Genomic DNA, 22,505 nt, shown 5'->3' on the forward strand with positions numbered 1-22,505 from the left:
GTGCGCGTGTGTGGGAGTGCTTGGGGGGATTTTTTTTAAGAGATAAAAAAATATTAAAATCAAAAATCAGTTGTTACAAGTGTATTAAGGCATCACAAAGCAGAGTGAAATATTGATATTTCTTTTTCATTTAGCAGCGTTATTAAATTTATGGTGTTTTTTAAGATTAACTTCAAGTGAACGTGACATGATGGCAAAGGTTATATAAATGTAAAAATCAGAGATAAATTATCATGAACATTTAAATATCCAATAGAATGAAAAAAAATTAAATAAAATCACTGAAAAATCTGTCAGCCAATCACCAATTTGGTATTTATATTTTGTGCATACTTAACCATCATCAACAAAAACTGTTATTTATAGATTTTAATTCAATTTTGTGTGAAAATCAAAATCAAAATCAAAAAAGAGATGTTAAAGTCTCACTGTTGTATACCGAACATTTTTGCAGTGTAGAAGGTCAATCAGATATTCTACACATACAGAAAATTTGCATACTGTTCGGACTGAGCACATTATATAGCACAGAAGTATACATTTTCCAAACATAGTCTCCTGTAGGTCTCCCTCATCCTTTTCTGGCTAGGATGCTGAAGCCAGAAGAAAAAAAAACACCCAAATTATAGTTGATCAAGTTTTCAACTTGATCTTGCGATCACTGAACTAGAAGCTCCACTTTCCTTCGGATGTCAGGAAGCCAAAAAAGTGAGACAGAACTGCTCCTGTATCAGAAGTGAAGTAACAACCGAATCAGAGCACAAGGAATATGTGTAAAATTGTGATTTGCACATGATCTGATATCAATTACTAGTACACAAAAGAGTGGGTATGCCAGAGGGCATTAGCATTACCGCTGCGAATTAGCAGCTGGAGCCTGATTCAGCCAACGGCGAAACCACATCACATGGTCAGTGAAAAAGACTTAGTCCACAGCTTAAAATGACAATTACGAAGATTGCCAAACAGCCACAGGCAATCTTTCATAGAAAAACAAACTAAACAGAAAAGGCTGCATGCAAATAAAAGTCAAAATCCACTAACATAGTTCATGTGCATGACAAATAAGTTTACTACAACAAAGAAGACTGTCTAAATATATGAATATGCAGTAATCTGAGCATTTACACAGCCTTTGAATGTAGAAACCTATAGGGTAAATTCCAAATGGTGTTATTAAAATAATACAATTTGAAATAAATGAGCAATAATGGATGCAGAAGCATTATCTGCCTATACAAACACATATTTTAACTGCTATAAATATGAATTTTCCTGCCACTACAAAATATCTGATCCATTTACTGGGCTTTGCAGTACAATTACACCCTAATAGACCCTCTGCTGTTTATTATGTTGTTTAAATAAATCAAACAACAATAACAAGAAATTAAAGCAACTCGATGCTTTTAATTTATTTATGTGTTATTAATTTAATTACTGACTGTTTACTTGAATAAATTCTTAGAAAACATTGATGAAATGCTTGATAAATGAAGAAATACTTCAAGGTTATACAACACTGCTGCAATTTAATTAGTTAACATTTATATTTACACTACTGTTCAAAATGTTTCAGGTGAGGTTATTTTTTTTTTGAAGAAGAAGTATCTTCACCAAGGATGTTTATTTTATCAAATATGCAGTAAAAAATTATTGTTATAATTCAAAAAAAATGTATTTGTGTATTTTATTCCTGTGAAGTTTAACTTTCAGCAGCCATTACCCCAGTTTTCAGTGTCACATTATTCTTCAGATATCATTCTAATATGCTGAATGGGTGTTTTATTATAATTTGGAAAACAGCTTTGCTGCTTTTTTCATGAAATATATAATTTTTCAAGATTTGTTGATGAGTAGAAAGTACAAAAGAATGGCATTTATTAAAATCTTTTATAACATTATAAATGTCCTCACTGTCAATTTATTTATTTATTTATTTATATTTTTTTTATGGGACTATCTATTGAATATCTTAAGTTATAATCAAGGTGTGGTGATGCACCCTTTCAAATGAAATTTGCCTTTAGATTTTCATACTTTTACTTGGACAACAATTTTCAGAATCGGTCAACAGAATAAAAGACAGACACACACACACACTCATACACTCACTCATACTCACTGCAGGTGGAGTCTGTTTCATCCGAACCATCTGGACACTCCGGTTCTCCATCACATCTCCATCGGGCCGGGACACACTGCCCATTCTTACATGCAAAGTCTGTTGTGGCACATGTCTTTTTTGCTGTTGAAGAAAAGAGAGAAAGGTAAGTATAAGGGCATATGCATTAAGGCTGTGTTCACACAAGAGGTCTGTTTAGGTCAAAGGTCAGTTGAGATGTACCTGCTTTTTCACTTGTCAAGCTTAAGTAGAAGGAGGAATTCCTTTTTTTCCAACAACAGTGAAACAAACCACACTACTAAATCTAGTCTGCAGGAGATGCCATGACAAAATAAGATCACTTGAGAAACACTGGTAGACTTGCACTTGAAAACAACTGTTCTGGTGCAGAAATAAAGAAAAACTGAGCTGTTAAAGCCTCATGCTTCAGATTTAAACAACAAACAGCAAGCGATATGAACTAAGTGCCCTGTGTGTCTCTGTCATTTCTTCTTGTTGCATTTATAGTTTAACTGAGAAGAGAATTTGTATGAATTGAACACACAGCTGCAGTGGGAACAATTACAAGGGTCCAGGTACACATCACATTACTTTTGTTTGTGTATGTGTGTGGATGAAGTCTAGTAAAGAGCTTTATCATTCAGAGAGGACACAGTGATTTAACACTGTTCACACGTTTGGCTTTTATCATGTGCATCAACTGAATACATGCAGAGCCTGGTCTGGGCGGGTGTGATATTCTCGAATGCCAAATATTAATTCAGCTTTTTTTCCTCACAATCGATATGTCTATAGTAAATCCATCAGCTGAAACAGCTTACTTTTATTTATTATTTTTTAAAGGTAACATGAAACCTTGAACATTCTGAAGCCATTTTGTTTCATAATCTTAAGTAATTCGAGGGACAACATCCAGACCACACACACACACACAAAAAAAATATATATATATTATATATATATACATATAATTATATATATAATATATATATAATTATACTGGTATAACTGCAACTGATTGGATGACAAAAGCCATTTGTATCATCAGCTGAAAAAAGAGATACGTTGATTAAAGGCTAAACAAATTATTACATTCTGATAAAAATGTGAAAAATGTCTAATTTTGTAAACAGATAAGAGATGAAAATCATGAAAACCAACCAAAAAAGTAAGCAGAAAAAGTCAAACAGTCACTGAGTTGTAACAAACCAGACTGAAAGAGATATTCTGTGAAATTCATCTTTGGAACAGTGAGCAAATCCCAGGCCCTTGCCTCCCATCAGAACAAGAAGATTTCTACTAAGTCTCCCCTATCTCCACAGCCAAGCGACCTTACACTGAAACAAGCCTAGAGATTTAGCAACTTGCACATCATTGGGGCCATGTTCCCCTGCCCCTTATCTTCCTCTGGAACCATAGGCAGCACGTTCTGGGTTGAGCACCTCCAAAGACTACAGAGAGAGGTGGTGAGTGAGCCAAAGATCCTTCACTAGCCTTATCTCAAGGACAAAGCTTGACCTTGTCACACCCTTCATTCCATTCAAACTGAACATAATATTAATTTTCTTCAAGGTAAAGTGTATAACTTTGTTCATTGTTAAAGCCATTTGTAAGTTGATTCCACAAAATGCCAAAAACCAAGAATTATACATTACTTGTGGATTGCGTAATTAAATAATAAAAAAAGAAAACTGCAATTACTAGTAATTAATTGGACCTTACATCAAAATATGTAATCACAAATATATATTCACACTGAATCCCCTGTAAATGTGAGTATAAACAACATAAAGACAAAATATTTCAAATATTTGTTCAATGGCATTTTTTGCTAAGAACTATGAATGAATGCAAGTATCACAGATAGAAATAGTGAAACTGATGTCTCTTTTTTCTGGGGGAAAAAAAGTAATCATATCATTCAACATTACAGTAAAATTTGTGCCATAATGTGTTAAAATATAATAGGCATATTTGTTATAGAACAAAAAAATAAGCCTTTAATTTAAATGAACTAAAAACAATCTTCACATAAACCTATAATGTCAAATTTATAAGCCTTTTATATAGCGTGTTTTATATAGTGTATATTGTAATTTTGTGATGTTTTTGTCTCTTTCAATAATGGCTCTCTCTGTTTGAATAAAAGCTTTCAGATCATTTTCCCCAATAAGTTTATTTTGCACATTCATTTTCACAAGAAGAAAATGACTAGTTAAATATATTTGCCTTTCAGTGAATATACTGGCTCACTGTAATATACTTAAAATTATCCACAGAAGCAAAAATCATTGCTTGAAGTACTGCCAGATGTTGCTGATTTGGAGGGTGGAAGGGAGCTGATGTGTGAATTGGGGGCTATGTTGTGTTGGTTTGAGAACACGGGTGAGCTCAAGTGCTGGTTTTACTAATTTTCCTGTAGGACTGCCAATGCAGGCAGGCAGCTATAAGCACCCACTCATGGGATGTGCTGATTAAAAGATGGTATGTATTACAAGCAGCAAATACTTCATTATGGAGACACTCACACTAGGCACACATACATAAAGATTGCATGTACAGCACCTTGATTTTTGAGGCTTACAACAATCATAAATCATGCACAAGGCTGTGCAAACAATGAGAACACACGCTCTGATCTACAACAATCATCACATGCCATATATAAACATCAGGCCTGTCACTGTGCAAATGTTATTTTTCTCTATTTCCCTGGGACTTCCAGGAATTGAGTGTGTATAAGTGTGTAGAAACAAAGCAAGAGATGTGTGTGTGTGAGTTTTCTGCAAAAGCAGCCAAAGCCATGACATTCCCAAGGTCCCATGCTTGAGAGACCACACTGATTGATTACTGACGGACTGCTGATCTGTGATGGTGAGCGGTAGGTGACCTCTTTGTGTCCGCTGCCAGCATTCCACAGAATGGGCAGTCTGCATGGGACAGAACTGCAGCTCAAGGTCAGCATTCTTCAATTTTCACAAACCATTTCCTCCAATACTTCACAGGGAACTAAGACCACAGTCTAAACACGCTTGACACCTTCAGCTTCCTGCCAAATTACCATCACAATTTTAAAAAGCAATGAAGCAGATGGGAAACTGTCATTCAATCTACTTCAGCATGGTCTAAAGAGCTACTTAAACACTATGAGCTATGCACTTTATTGCTTTATTTGCTTACTTTGAGCTAACAAACTAATGCCTGAAGGTGGTTAAGATATGAACAGCTTTTTAAAGCAGTAGTCATTTATAAGATTCTAGGCACTCTATGCTGGTCTAATGCTTGTTAAGTTTGATGCAAAATTCAATAGTCTAAGCAGCTGGAAGAAATAAATCAGTGATACCAGATCAGAGGTCTATAGCGTGCTGTTTGGGGAGGTGCTGTGATTGACTGGCTGTGGTTTATATGGTTCTGAGTACTCGTTCGAGACAAGAGAGCCCACCTATTATAGGATAAGGCAATCACAGAGCCATCTTGAGCAGGGCTATAAACATGGACAGGTCATAATCGTAAATGGGACCCCTTTATTTCTTTACTTTTCTATTTCAGTCTCTCTGTCATTATAGTCATTAAAATCATATAACATTTTAAGCACAATGCTGGCATGAAGGATGAGCGATATATCAAATGTTTGGAATATGCTGTTGAGGATTTTGTTCGCAACAGAACTAGACGTGTTAATTTCGGGTATTCTTCCTAACTGGCAACCAATGCTTGTTAACCGATTATTAACCGTTATTATTTTAAATTAGAACTGAATTAAATTAGAAAGGATAAGTGTGCGTGACCTGTTTAAAATACTAGCATTTGTTTCCCGGGGATCAATTTTACATGCGCAAAAAGCAACGAACAACAGTACATGAGGATTCACATATATCACATCACTACCTGCCGCGCTTCTGCGAGTGGAGAAAAATATAATAATTTATTTGCTAGTATAGCAAATAAATAGGCCTATACGAGAAACATATTTTTACTTGAATAATAAATTAAGAAAATTAATGGAAAACGCAGAGTTTCAGTTAATTTTTGTGCTCTGCGAAAGGAAACAGACGGCTTATTTTATGCACAAAGATTTGTTTTTATTGTGAATGTATACAAATAAAGGCAAACCGTTTACAATTTCCAATTATATTTATGACTAAAAGGAGAAGTTGCTTCCATTGTTAGAAGGAAAAAAATCAAGTTATTGCACTGGCGCTGCATGTGCGCACAGAGTTAAGCTTTGCTACTTTGACAATGCAGCCTGTTTATTATCATAATAAAATACAGTGAGTCAAACATATGAAAAAAAACCCACACTGCTCAGTTTAAATATGTAATAAAATCTGTACTGTTAAGTGCTATCACCGTACCGCCATGAAGTTATGCAAAACATTTAGTTTTACGTGGATATTGGAACGCGAGTGAAGTAGGCTGTATTTGGCATTTAAATACATCGCGAATACAGAAACATTTGATTTTGTGTCGAATGAGAGACCCAACATTGGTTTCAGTTTTGTTTTAGCCTAAATGAATTAGTTTTGGCTTGTCGTTTATGTTGCTATAACTTCTTATAGGCTATTTTTATTCTTATTCATTTTTAAATAGGCTACTGTTAATTAAGAGGATTTGTTGTGGATTGAGGGTAACTAAAATAACATAGCCATGTTTACAGTGTTTATTATAATGTTTGTAAACATTTCGAGTCAGCATTAGGCCTATTTCTGAATGAAATAATAATATGCAACTTATTAATAGGCTTTGTGACATGTTTTTTTCTCTCTAAAAAACAAAAAAGCCTATTTTAGCAATGCAGTTAATCTTTTCAAATATTTTGATAAATTACTGAAAATAAATAAATAAATGACTTTTTAAACCATTTAACTGATTGTATTAATCGGTCAAAATTCTTAACGTCGGGTTAACGGTTAACCGGTTAAAATGAACATCCCTAAACAGAACACAGTAAAAACAAATCTAAGGTATAAATATAAAAAAAAAGTATTCCTCCTATTATAATGTGATTGTTACAAAATGTGACATACACTTTTTTAACTGTGTATTATTATTATTATTATTTTTATTATTATTATGTGTTTTAGTTCAATTTCGCTTCTAGACATTTGTATTTTTCTAAGCATTTAATTTACTAACCCATGTGAGCAAATACATGAATACTGCATAAATATTGATATTACAGCTATCACCCAAGTATTTTATTATGATTAATCAATTTCACTCATATTTAAATTAAATTAAATTAAATTTATGCATTTAGCAGACGCTTTTATCCAAAAAAGCGACTTACAGTGCATTCAGGCTATCAATTTTTACATATCATATCATATCATATCAGATATCATATCATGTGTTCCCGGGGAATCGAACCCCCAACCTTGCGCTTGATAGCGCAGTGCTCTACCAATTGAGCTACAGGAACACAAAAATATTTATTTTGTTTTGTTAACATTTAGTTTTTACACATCACTTTTTTTAAAAGAAAGAAAAAAATAATAAATCAAAACAAGTTAGAACCAACCTTAACAAGACAAAACTAAAATGCACAGTTTTAAACAACTGCTCACAGACATGAAAGCTGCTATATGTCAAATTATGTTGACTACACATTTCTTATGAATGAATAGAGCTTACGATTATTGCCTTAAAAACATATAGTGCACTGTTCAGCCAAATTAAGTGTAGATTTATTTACAAACTAGTTGCTGACTAGTTACTAAGTCCCTAGTGTGGACTTTACATTCCAATTTAAGTTTGAATTTATGAAAGGCTGATGCAACCTACCTAGACTTTTGCCACAAGTAAAAGTCTAGCAAAACTAGCGACCTAATGTCACAGTACATTTCATCTTCTTGCATACTATGAGTGGTGATCACCTCTTTTTCCCATAGATATTAAATGTGAAAAATGTAACTACAATTCTTTATTCTTGCCATTAGAATATCAACACAGTATCATGAAGTAAAATACTGCAATACTTTGAAATATTACAGGTTTTGCCCTTACCGCCAGTGATTGCACCTAGAAACTCAGGAATCAACTCTGGGAGTGCAAAGTAAAAAAAAAAACTGGAATAAAATAGAAATAAGCAAAATGCCTGTAAAGCTACAACAAGATTAAGGCTGAAACCCAGGTGGATTTCAAAGAGCACAATTGAACTCCTTTGAGGAAGTGAGAAGATAAAGCCCTGTGAGCACAGCTTTACACTGGCACTTCACACCTCAATACCACACACTAATCTGCCTCTGCTCCTTTTGTATGCATATTGTGTGAAAGCGCCTTCATCAGACACCTCTCTCGCCTTTTTATTTAACACTTCATGGAATTTGAGTATTTCTGTGAAAGAGTTAAGACGGAGCAGGCAGTTTTGATGGCACACTTGCACTCAAACACTCCCGAGTCAATAAACTCCCACACATGAAAAGCTTAAGTCGAGCATTTTGTCTGGTTGAAGTTTGTTCTGGAATTGCATAATGCCTTCTCAAAGAGGAAAAAGATAAATGCAGTGTAAAACTAGGTCCATTTGAAAGAGCAAGTGGCACAGGGGCATCCCACTGAATGGAGCATTAAGCCCCTTTCACACTGCACGCCGGACCCGGCAAATTGCCGGAACATTGCCGGGTCGCCTTCTGTGTGAAAGCAAACACGTCCCGGGATTGATTCCGGCATTGAACCCGGGTCGGGGACCTAGTAACATTGCCGGGTTCAACCCGGAACGAGCGCTGTGTGAACAAAAGCCAGATCTAATGCTGTGTCGTAGTGATGACGCACGTTATCGCGCGACTCTTTTACTGGCTGTTTTGAAGGAAGATCAACGTTCGCGACAAAAAATATGTGCAAACTGTAATGAAGCAGAGATCAGTTAGTTCCTCACTTTCCGCGCTGACGCCGAGATCGTTCGCTTGCTTCAGTGAAAGTATAACGTGCCTAACGTTTTCGACTCGTACATTACACGTCACGCCCTGATGTCACGTGTCGTTACGGGTCCTTTACGGGTTGTGTGTGAAAGCACGCAAATATCCTGGGTAATCACTGGCGGTGTGAAAGTGCAAAATCTAGCGACCCGGGAACACTTTACCCGTGTATTTGCCGGGATGGCAGTGTGAAAGGGGCTTTAGGGAGATGGAGGAAAGATGTAGAGCTACTGCTGCTGTCAGCAACTTGGCTGGAAATAAAAGTTTTCCTAAAGTGCTGATCCAGGACCAACTTTTTTTTTTTTTTTTTTGAACAATGTATTTATTGTTTTGATTTAAGACAGGTAACAGAAAAAGAAACAATTTTCCATTTCGTCACAGTCATTTCCCACCCCAACAAAAGAACACATCGCTCTCTTCTCCCAATTAGAAGTACACAAAGGTCTCAGTCAAACCTCCATCTAAGTCCAAAACAATTTTTGCAAGGTACCCCAAAAAAAAATACATTACTGTACTTTAAACACATAAGTTACATTTCTCAACAAAACACTCTTAAAAGAAAGAGAAAAAAAAAAAAAAAAAAAAAAAAAAAACAAGAGAAAAAAATCAAATAGAAAAACACTAATACATTACACCACCTGTAATAACTGACCAATATTGTTATTGTTAATGTAGTAATTAAACGGCTTCCATATTTCTTCATGTACATCCATTTTGTTTTTGATAAAATATGTTATTTTTTCCAGAGCCATACACTGTGCCATGGCATTAATCCAAGCTCCTACAACTGGTGGATCAGACCTTTTCCAGCTTAGAGCTATCATTCTTTTAGCTTGTAAAATAGAAAAATCTATCAGTTTACGCTGCTGAGGATTTAATTTAAGGTTCTTTGGATATAAATGTAGCAAAATCATTTTTGCATCTAGAGGAATATTCAAAGACAAAATTATCTTTGTAATATTAATCACTTCCACCCAAAATTCTTTAATAATGTTGCACTCCCAAACACAATGCACAAATGATCCCTGAGCCTCTCTGCATTTGAAGCATGTATCAGGGATATTTGCATTAAACCTATTCAGTTTGACTGGAGTTATGTAAGTCTGCATCAACCAGTTATATTGAAGTAGTTTTAAGCTAACATTACCTGACTGTTTCTGAGAGTTTTTACAGATTTGTCTCCATTCATCCTCTGATATATCCTCATTCAGTTCCGCCTTCCATAATTCAAGTTTCGAGGTTGTTGATTCATTGGACCCTGATGCAAGCCAGTTATAAAAAACTGATATTAATCCCTTATTATTGCATTTCTTGGTAATTAATTCCTCCAAAGAAGAAATTACTGGTAAGTTTAATGATTGGTTCTGCATAGAAAGAACAAAACTCCTTATTTGTAAGTATTTAAAGAAATGTTTTCTTGGAATATTATATTTAGTAGATATCTGCTCAAATGACATCAACTTTCCCTCCTCAAAAAGATCACTAATTTTGCTTAATCCTTTCTCAGCCCACACCCGGAATCCTGAATCCTTCGTTCCTGGTTTGAATAATGTGTTGCCCCAAATGGGGCTAAACTGGGATAAAGAGTTATCTATTTTCATGTACTCTCTAACTTCATACCATATTCTAATCATGTTAACAACAATGGGGTGCGTGGTGACTGTTTTCAATTGTTTAAACTTATCTGAGTATATATACAGGTTTAATGGCAGCGCAAACCCATATGACTCCATATCCACCCAGGCTGGTTTATTTCCAGAGGAGAAATAAAACATGATTGTTCTTAATTGTGCAGCTAAATAGTACCAGTACATGTTGGGACATTTTAACCCCCCAGTGTCAAATGGAAGATAAAGAAGAGAGAGACGAACTCGAGGGCATTTTTTGTTCCAAATAAATTTCCTGAATAATGAGTTAATCTTCGAGAACGTTCCAGCTGGTGGCGCCAGGGGAATATTTTGGAATAAATACAAGAATTTAGGTAAAATATTCATCTTCAATATATTTATCCTTCCTATCAATGAAATTGGTAAAGATAACCATCTATCTAGATCTTTAGATGTTGATTCCATTATAGCATTATAATTTGTAGATATTATATTTTCTAATTGGGGAACAATTTTGATACCTAAATATGTAAAGCTTGGTGATATTTTCAAAGTAAATAAATGTGATGTATTTGGACAGTTATCTTTATTAAGCAGCATTAACGATGATTTTGATGTGTTCACTTTATATCCCGATATATTTCCGAAGTGATTGATCAGATCTAAAAGTGCTGGTAGAGAGGCGTTTAGTTGTTTTAGGAATAGCACTACATCGTCAGCAAATAAAGCTATTTTATGTTCCTTGCCTCCCATTGTAATCCCATGTATGTGATTGCTAGACCTTACAGCTATTGCTAGCGGTTCGATAGCCAAAATGAATAAAAGTGGGGACAATGGTGAGCCTTGAGGGCAACCTCTTGTAATATTAAATGGCTCAGAAATCACCTCATTAGTTAAAACTTCAGCCACTGGGTTGGAATGTAATAATTTGATCCAATGTAAAAAGGAGCTTCCAAATCCGAATTTTTCAATGACGTCAAATAGATACGCCCATTCGATTCTATCGAAAGCCTTCTCCGCATCGAGCGAAAGAAGAGCAGTATCCTTTTCATTTTTTTGGCTATGTAGAATATTTAAAACCCGTCTTACGTTATGAAGTCCCTGTCTGTTCTTAATGAACCCACTTTGATCGTCACCCACAATGCTCGGAAGCACAGTCTCTAACCTTTTTGCCAGGACTTTACATATTATTTTGGTATCGGTATTAATTAGGCTTATAGGTCGCATATTACCACATTTTGAGTTCGGTTTTCCTGGTTTTGGTAAAAGAATGATCAAAGCCTCCCTCATAGAAGTAGGAAGACGAGCACTATTATAACATTCTATATACATATCATGGAGTGGCCCAACCAATTTATCACTAAAATATTTATATAGGTCAATGGGAAGGCCATCAGGTCCTGCTGTTTTACCACCCTTTAATGTATTTATAGCCTCCATAATTTCAGCTGCACTAAGCTCACCATCTAATTTAATTTTTAGTTCCTCCGATATTTTAGGGATGTTGAGATTATCAATAAACGTAGAGTGGGCATCGGTCATGGCTTTATATTCAGAACAATATAGCTTTTCGTAGAAATTTCTAAACGCTTTATTAATTTCCATCGGATCTACAGTCATATTTCCATTTTCATCCTCAATACTAGTAATTGATCTTTCTGATTCCTGTTGTTTTATACGCCAAGCAAGAAGTCTGCCTGGTTTTTCTCCCTGATCGTAAAATTGCTGCTTTAATCTTAATAAATTGGCCGCTGCCTTTTCATGTGTTCTTTCATTATATTGGGTTCTTAACAATAGTAATTCTTTTAACACATTATCAGTATTTTGGCCTGTTTGTAAACTTTTTTCCTCAAGTAAGCGAATTTTTGTTTCAAGTGTTTTAATTTCCTCCTGTTTCTCTCTTGTCTTCCTACTCGTATAGCTTATAATTTGTCCTCGTATAAAGGCCTTAAACGCTTCCCATCTGATTATAGCTGAAGTTTGGGTGGTATTATGTTCAAAATAGTGATCAATTTGTTCCCCTAAGAACTCAAGAAGTCTTTTATCTTGCATCCAATGTATTTGAAATCTCCATTTAGTACGATTTTGGGTAAGCTTTGGTTCAACGTATGTCAAAGATACAAGAGCGTGATCTGATATTAGAATACTACTGTATTGACAGTTTCTGATACATGAAATTAGTTCAGCTGAAATCAGAAAGTAATCTATTCTTGAGTATCCTTTAGAGATACTCGACCAACATGAATATTCCCTTTTTATTGGGTTTTGAGCCCTCCATATATCCACCAGGTTGAGTTCCTTTATAAAATGTTGTAAAACTTTCCTAGACCTTACATGAGTGTTATCGATACCAGATGACCGGTCCTTACTGGGCTGCAATACACAATTGAAATCACCTGCCACAATGTGTTTTCCAGGCAATGTGGAGACCCTCAAAAATAGATCATTATAAAAATCTGCGTTATCATCGTTAGGTCCATATACATTAACCAGATTAATCCTCGTTGATAGAATATAGCCCTGTACAATCAAAAATCTACCTTTGGGGTCTTTAGTTATTTTATCAATACGTAAAGGAATAGACTTATGTATCATAATTATAACCCCTCTGGAATTAGAATAGTAAGCTGAAGACAGTACTTGACCTGGCCATCTTCGTTTAATTTTGATTATCTCATGATCTAGCATGTGTGTTTCTTGCAGGAACACAATTTTGGCTCTAAGCTGTTTTATTCTACCCATTACTTGTTTTATTTTAGTAAGTTTACGTAGGCCTCTGCAATTCCAAGATACACATTCAACCAAAACGTCTGTCATTTGTTATGTCATGGATAACATAAAGAGAGGTAAATTACCATAGTGTAAGAATAGCAATAAAAACCTATAAAGGGTACCATTTTGGATAAAACCCAAAAAGAAAAGGAAAAGAGCGTCCCACCCAAACCCCAGGCCTGCTTCACTAGAACATACAGGCTCCCCCAAACCCCTAAATAACTTCCCTCCATTATCGGGAATAGGTCCACACAGTACTGAGGAACTATTCTTCTGTAAGCCAAAACTCAGCTCAATTGCTTGTCTATGTACACAAATAATCCAGATAGGCTAGTTTAGTTATCAACTGAAAATAAAATGTGCGCCAAATTACATGCACGTATTTTCAGCTCTCACTTAAGAATCACCTAATTTCACTTTTAAAAGAAACCAAAAGAAGACAAATAATAAAAAATAAAAATAAGGGGAAATTTTTTTATAATATATATATTGTATATATATATGTATATATAGCTGTAGACAAAACTTATTAATACTTTATACTAGTATTTTAAGGAGCAGGACTATAAGTGATATGATGTCAAATTTCCAGCAGAAGGCCTTACATACCTCATAGTTTCCAGCAGCCACAGAGAGATTGTAAGTTTAATTATAGTTCTCATCAAGACACACTTAATTAGTCATTCTCAGTCACTCACTGGTTCCAGTTTCTTTATGTACTTGTTCACGTCCGCTGGTGTATTGAAGATGACAGTGCGGTCATCGTTGGTCAACAGTAGCCGTGCAGGGTATATTACCCGGTGTTTGTCCATACCGAGTTCCCGTAGCCGCTTTCTCACGCCGTCGTAGCTCCTCTGTTGCTTATACACCTCCGTTGGCAGGTCAGGAAGAAATCTTATTTTGTTGTTTTGGTACATCACCTCTTTCTGTATCCGCGCCGCTTTCAAGATGTTTTCTCTGTCCTTGTAGTTTAAACACTTGATGATGATGGTTCTCGGATACGTGGTGGAACTTTGGCTCGCTGTTATCCGGTGCGCTCTCTCCAAGACCGGTGTCGTTATCTTCAGAGTATCCGCTATCCACTTTTCCATAAAGGAGCAGGTATCATTGCCTTCTACTTTCTCGGGTATGCCCAGTACACGCAGGTTGTTACGTCTACTCCTCCCTTCTAAGTCTTCCACTTTGTTATTGAGGTGTTTTGTCTTGCTCTCAAGTTTTTCGATAGTTTCTTTCAGGGTTTGTATCTCGTCTTCTGCCGTAGATATCCGCATTTCGGCTTCCACGATACGGCCGCTACATTCTTTAATGTCCGTTTGGACATTTCTTATTTCCGTCAGTACTCCGTCCATTTTTGTATTAAAGTCTTGTTTGAATGAAGTTATGGCCAACATGAGGTCCTTTGTTGAGGGATTATCCATGTTTATGACTTGTTCGACGTCCGCGGAAACGTCCACGTGTGCCTGCTCCGGTGAGCACGGCTCCCCTTCAGCTAGCACCTGGCCTGCTTCCTCACAGCTCTCCATCGTTTTCTTCTCCTTAGCCGCTTTTTTTGGCATGTTTGATGTAGTTTACTCTTACGCTTGCACTTTTTGTCTCTTTATATAACCTCTCTCTGGAATATTATGCAGGATTTATTGAAAAGCAGTTGAGCACGAGGAAAGCACGTCTGCTCACCTTGCCACCATAACCGGAAGTCCCAGGACCAACTTTTTACAACTAAATGCAGCTAATCCATGCAGAAATATGCAAGCCTGGACTTAGGTCCTTACAGCAGCAGTTCAGAATGTCAGCCACAAGCGAAGCGACATTATATACAAGTGGAGTAGGGATGAAAACCAATAACTGGATGACATTTTTAGGATTTTTTAAGTTTTTGAAATAAGTCTATTATGCTCACCCAGGTTGCATTCATTTGATTAAGAATAAAGTGAAATATTTTTTACTAACTTAATATAGTCAAATATAATTAGATTTGAAATAAACGTTTTCCATTTTATTCCTGTGATGCAAAGCTGAATTTCCAGCATCCATTACTCCCGTCTTCAGTGTAACAATATTTGAAATAATTCATTAAAAATGAGCTGATTTGGTGATTAAGAAACATTTCTTCTTCTTATCATAGTTGAAAATGGTTGTGCTTTTTAATATTATTGTTCCAACAGTGATACTTTTTTATGATATTCTAATGAACAGAAAGTTCACAAGAAAAAATCAAAAGAATCAAAAATAAAATAATGGTAGTGTATAGTGTTTGTTTTTATTTTTTATTAACAGTTAGGAGAAAATATTGTATTGCATTAGTTGCACCTTTGTTCAACATTTAAAGTATGTGCAAACACTTCTCTATTAAATGTATTTCTGATTTGTAATATCAGCTCTGCAGAAATGTGAAAATATCTCTTCATTCAGCAACAGACTCAAGGGCAGTGAATGCCATTAGAATTGTTTGTCTTATTTTCAAACATTTCTTCTTTAAAAGTATTAAAATAATCATTAAAGAAACAGAAACAAAAAACCAAATCATTCAATTCCTTAAGATTCCCATTCCTAGAGCAGATTATCAAGGGAAAGTGTGCTACTATAACCTGAGAGAAAAGTGATAGACTTATTGATGAGAAATACAAAGGAGAAGAATGGGTGAAGGAGAAAGCAGTTCCTATTAGCCTGTTTTATGTGTGCCTATTCCTCTCCAGCTCTCCTTTTCTTCTCTCATGCTCCATTTATTTCCATTGATTTCTGGATGTTGAAGTTTCTCCTCAAACAAACAGAAGCATATCAAGCATAATCGCACAGTAACCATACATAAATATTTATACTGGCCAAAGAATTGGTCCTTTTACTCTGCATATCACTTCATGATTTTCTTTTACTCTCAACCTCTCATTCTCTCAGTCAGCAGACATTCATATTTTTCTAAAATTGAATCACAGGAATTGAGTGGTGATTGATTACGTTCTTGCCACCAAAACCATTTTTATTCTTGGTTTCTTTGAAATCCAGTGCCCGAAGGCACATGATTGATGCAAACACATACAGTGGTTGTTATCGGCACTGAGGCAAGCTGAACATAATCAAACAGATCATGTCAGAGTCTGTCAAAGTAAAAGCACATTACAATCCAGAGCTCTCAGTAATGACAAATAAAGAATGCATGTGAAGGAACACAGTGTGGGGAAGCATGAGAGCGAAATGGAGCAACACTAATTCAACTTTCAGTACTGTAAAGTGAAACTCTTGCACACTTTTTGTTTAAGGTGTGGTCACATTAGCAAAATGTGGGTGAAAATTTACAAAAAAAAGGAAAGATGCACAGCTTAAACAAAAGTCACTTTCAAACCAAGCAGCTTACTAGCAGTCATTCCAAAAAAATTAGATAGAATGCATTCCTACTGAAATTACTCAATTTCGATTGCAAAATTCACTGAACAATGGCAAACAACCACACCTTTATTTTCAACTTTGGGGACTTTTAAATCCCACAGGATAATTCTTATTTAAACTTTAGGTCTCAACTGTTTAGTTAACATGCTAGCTTTGAAATTAGCCTTATCAAGACAAAAGTAAAAATGATCAAAATGTAATTGCCACACTTCCATTTCCACCGCAGAATGCTAGTGAGAAAGCTAGTAAGAGTGTGAAAAGTGTTTAAAAGATTTTCCACAAGTCCACAGAACCGAACGTTCCCATAGTTGAAGAAACACCCTTAAGCGCAGCTTACAGTAAGTAACTAGCAGGAGACATCGTAATCAATAACTGACCCACAGATTTCTTCAGAATTCGAAAACCCTTCAATTATACAAGTCAACATATCTCCTTCCCCTTTTGTGCTCTTTGTGAATTTTCCCACAAACCCCGTCCCTGCAGTTGAATTCATTGGTCGGTCAAATCAATTACTCAGTCACCTGTCAGTCAGACGTCATGGATTCAGTTAAGAGTTCTGTAATATCATAGATGGATTCCATTCCGACAAACAACAACACCAACTATCAGGATGTGCTACCAAAGCTACACTAATTTTAAGGTTAGGGGTAGGGGTTAGTATTTGTCTGTCTTATGCAGGCAATCAGTACTGTGTCTGACATGACCAATGAAATCTGTAGAATTGGCTGCAGGGTGGAACTTCCCCAGATAATCAGTGTAGATCATGTGGACAAACATATTGATATAAATATCAGCATGATGTAAAATGCCATGTGTACAAATCAATAGAAACCACCAGACAATAAAGTGCCTTTTAAGGCTTTTAATGCCTAATTAGTTTCAAAAGCTGGCCACTTTTTATTGAGGTAATGCAGTCAAGTTTCAGCAGTGAAATAGACTTGAGATGAAGTACAAGTCTGTTTAACATATGACCAAATTGCCACACAGATGTTTAAGCACGTAATGGAGCAGGTGTGTGAGAACATTATTTGTGTAGATGAAAATCAAATAGACGCCATACACTATATGCCAAACACCCGTTAGAGACTACATGCACGCACAGCCGAGGGACATCCCTGAGCATTCTCCTCACTCTTTCCCTCTTATTTGTAAAGTTATTCTTCAGGCACACATTTAAACACATTTGAAAGTGAAAGTGACATGACATACAGCCAAATATGGTGACCATCACAACTGGTTCTCTGCATTTAACCCATCCAAAGTGAACACACACTGTGAACACACACCTGTGGGCAGCCATTTATGCTGTGGCACCCGGGGAGCAGTTGGAGGTTCAGTGCCTTGCTCAAGAGCACCTCAGTCGTGGTATTGCCGGCCTGTCTTTCTGTGCCTCTCGCTTCGCCACTCTTGCCCTTCACAGTCTATCTACCATTATGACTTAATATCTCAACGGTTTCTGTTAAAGAGAAATTAGATCAATAATAATTTCAGCATGAACTTGAACATTTCTCATCAACTTTTATAAGACCATTTTAAGACCAACTATGATATCAATATTAATATTAGTGTTCCTGTAGCTCAATTGGTAGCACATTGCGCTATCAAGCGCAAGGTTGGCGGTTCGATTCCCCGGGAACACATGATAGGTAAAAATTGATAGCCTGAATGCACTGTAAGTCGCTTTGACTAAATGCATAAATTAATTTTTTTTTTTTAAATTTAATATTATAGTTCTATACACTTTTTGTGTATCAATAAAAGTTAATATTTTTAAATTAAGTATACATTTTGATTGACAAACTTTAACTGAAAACTCTAGAGCAATATTATGACTTTTTGTTTTTCATTAACTTTTCTGAATTTAATTTTAATGGTTTAATACAATTTTTATCAATCAAAAAACGTGTAAACAATTGAATAAAAAAACAGATTTAACAGTTGAATCATTTATTAACATTTTAACAATAATAGTATCCTATGAAATCGACTTCGTTTTTTTACAAGTTTGATTTAATTTGATATATTCTATGAGTTAATGAGATTTAATACAAATTTATCATAAAAAAACGGTGTAATCAAATGAAAATAAAACAATTACTTCGGTTTTATTATAACATACATTAGTCCATATCGCTATTTGAAGTTGATTGACATTGACATTCTGGGCCATTTTGTGACATTAGCACCCGGTGCAATGCATTTTCACATTCTACACCACGTTGTTTAGATAGCAAATGCATTTGTGCCCATTTTTGTGCCCATGGACATGCTGCTCTGAAAACGCAGTGTGTTCAGATGCAATTTTGGCACGTTGCTATTTTGAGGCAACTGAAATAGACTGTGCCATTGACCAACTGAATCCTGGCCTAAAGTTAATGGTGAAAATACAATACAATAACAATATTTCTTTGTAATTTAAAGAGCGCATTAGTAATATGCACCTATATGTGGGTGAACAACACACGTACACTCTGCTTATTACCCACACACACACACACACACACACACATAGGGATGTGCAGCAGCAAACAAACATGCCAAATATTGTGACCCGTATATAGTCTACTTGTGCATGAGCAAAACCTTTCCTCTCTGGAGAAGCATTCAGTCTTTGCTCTTCCAAATTCCGCCATGTAAACAGCAAATCCGCCATGGCATGAGCGTGACTGGCTTTTAGAGGGAATGGGAGATGAGAGTCTGATTGGTTTATTGTATGTTTTGCCCAAAACACACCCATGACTCATTAAGAGTATAGAGACAAACCTTTTAGACCATGCACGTCGACCATTTTTTCACATCGTTAAACTTGCAAAAGTGGATTTGGACGCCCTAAATGCACTTGCCCCGTGCACTTTAGACATGTGCTTAGATCGTTAAAATATGGCCAACAACATGACTGGATTCGGTGATTCTGTCCGTGTGTTTCTGCATCACAAATATCCCAGAGCCCTGTTGAAAAACACAGAGCAGGCCTAACAAAAAAAAAAAGAGTCCGAAAAAGAGACGGAAAAAGGCAATTAAAGTGTTCAGCTGAGATGCTCTTTGACAGGGAGAGTATTTTGGTGTCAGTGCTAGATCATTTACTTTTCGTCTACTTCACAGTCAAGCATATTTCTGTAAAGGGAAGACAGTCATATCAGACACATACTTTACACAACTACAGTATCCATATGCACACAAACAAAACTATATTACACATACTGCTGCATTTAGATTAAATGGCTTACAGCATGAAGTTTGGCATGGAATATGTATATATATATATATATATATATATATATATATATATATATATATATATATATATATAATAATTAGTTACATTATAGCATTTTTCAGAAAGAGAAGACTGTAAACACTACTGTTCACAAGTTTATAGTCAGTAAGATTGTTTTATGTTTTTGAAAGAAGCGTCTTATTTTCACCAAAGCTGCATTTATTTGATCAAAAATACAGAAAAAAACAGCAATGCAAGCTATTACAATCATTCTGATTTATGCTGATTTGGTGCTCAAGAAACTTTGTTTCTCTCTACTCTGTTTCTGCAACTGAAAAAAAAAAACAATGTGCAAGAGATGATTATAAACTTGTGATTGATGCTTTCGACGGGGGTTTACAAGGCCGCAATAATATAATACTTGAGACGACATGCTGATAAACTACATCCGATCTCAGTGTGAAACCCGTGTGCATTTGTTCTCGTGTGTATGTGTGTAGGCGCGAGTTCTGCACTGCTTCATCTGGTTCAGTGCCCAGTCATATCCCATCATCACAGTGTGTGCTCAGCCAGTGAACACACTGCCTTTTGCTTTATTAATACAAATGCATGTACGTAAGTCTGGTTGCCTTTGGAGGACGGAGGGGGAAGCCATGACAAAGCAGCAAGCCATGAGACAAAAGATGTGGGCAAATCTGCCCTACTGACATGGAAGAATTCATTTCAATTACAAATGTCCTCCACCGCTCAGCAAAGATGAAAAGCAACAGCCCTCCAAATGGAGTGATGCAAAGGAAGAAGGGTGCAGTACATCGAGCAAACAAGACACAAAAACAGCAACCTGCTGCTTTGATTTGCTTGGATCTTGTGCTAATGATACTGTGGCATTATTTCCTTTGTGATTTTCCATCACGATGGTTCATTCACAGAACATAATGCAATGAAAATCCAACCTTTGTTCCTTCAAGACACACTTCTTATTCTTTTTATCATTATACTTAGGGATAATTATATATATTTTGAAATAATTCATATTAAAATGCCTAATGCCTTAGTGAATTTGATTAATACAATTTACATTAAAATATCTGAGGGAAAAATGGAATAAAATAATCTCCTTCATGTAGGCTAAAAACACTGGACCCAACTCACGTTCATGGTATGAAAAATATTTTATTTTTATTTTAAAAAGTTTACACTTTGTGATGTGCTTTTTCTTTCTCTGGACCATTAGTATGTAAATCAAACAATATTAAGACATTCACTCCAATATGGTCAGTGTGTGGAGGTTCTGGTCAAAATTTCTTATGATTTAATTTTCTTCGTACTTGCATGCAGCCTCTCCCTCCTTCCTCCTTTGTTATTTATTCCTTTGAGTGTGTTTGCCTCAGCCCAGCTTTTCTGCAGCGATGGCAATATTGTGGTAACCCCACCATCACTCATTGCTGGCCAGTGTGTGTGTGTTGGTGTTTGTTTTGGGGGGAGAACTGCTCCCTGCTGTGGATGTGTGATTGTGGATGATTTTCATTCATGATATATACATATCATATATATTTCAAATATATATATATGACACCTGATTATGGAAATTCCTGAAGAAAAAATGGACATCCCTAATATATACAGTCCACCCTCATATCATTTATAAAACCCTGGGCCAGTGTTATTCTGATCATTGTTCAACACAATACTGATAGTGAGATTCAAATCTGCAAAGGTGCTAGTAAAATTTCTTTTAAAAGCCATTATACCAAACAATCATCTCCTCACTAGGGCTCCAGACTGACATTAAGTGTCTCACATTAGAGCTACAATTAGCAGCATATGGCTCCAGCATCATAGCAAAGGGGCTTAATGGACTATGCTTTAATGAAGCACACCAGCATACATACAGTAAGTGCTCCAATCAAACACTCCTCAAATTCTGCATCTATCTTCACTCATTAGTATTCACTGCACATAAGATGCACGTAATCAGCACCTCTACTAGCGGATTCAGAGTTTACATTTATGGATTTTCAAAAAAAATTCAGATTTTTTGACTGTCATGATAACAGTCATATCTCTTTTGAAAATCATTATTGCGTGTAGGAGTGATATGCACAATGACTAAGCTCCTCTGTTGCACTGCAAACCAGCTTGATTGGTTGGGAATCCAGAAAGGTTGACATGGCTTTTTGCTGATGCCTCTGAATCACACGAATAATCGTTGTGATGCATCAACATCTGAAGGCCAAAAATACCAGGCATGGCTCATATTGACAGGTATTTAAAAGCACTGTTCAAACAACATTCAATCACAACACAACATTTTACCACTGAACTAATGACTTTATAATTAGGAATTGGATCATCAGTTGAGTATCTACATTCATATGCACTTTCAAATTAAGATTGACAAACAGTGCTTGCACATGAAACATCTGCAGACACAATGCTAGATTGTTGTGGGTTGTTGCCAGAGCATTATTATGCAGTTGCTAAAATGT

The 22,505-nt window shown here is 35.8% G+C and overlaps 1 protein-coding gene across 9 annotated transcripts in view; it reads right to left on the reverse strand.

Annotated features, from left to right (window-relative positions):
* The window catches only part of LOC132151816 (low-density lipoprotein receptor-related protein 8-like), a 196,354-nt gene that overhangs the window by 101,240 nt on the left and 72,609 nt on the right, over positions 1–22,505 (reverse strand). For all 9 annotated transcript variants that reach the window (XR_009436444.1, XM_059560207.1, XM_059560204.1 and 6 more), the window contains exon 3: positions 2,126–2,248. Coding sequence is in view for 8 of the 9 variants with exons in the window: in XM_059560207.1 (XP_059416190.1) it covers positions 2,126–2,248 (123 nt within the window). In the remaining variant the exon portion in view is untranslated. The remainder of the gene's footprint in view (positions 1–2,125; positions 2,249–22,505) is intronic.

Source organism: Carassius carassius, chromosome 10 (assembly GCF_963082965.1).
Source record: "Carassius carassius chromosome 10, fCarCar2.1, whole genome shotgun sequence".
Classification (NCBI taxonomy): domain Eukaryota; kingdom Metazoa; phylum Chordata; class Actinopteri; order Cypriniformes; family Cyprinidae; genus Carassius; species Carassius carassius.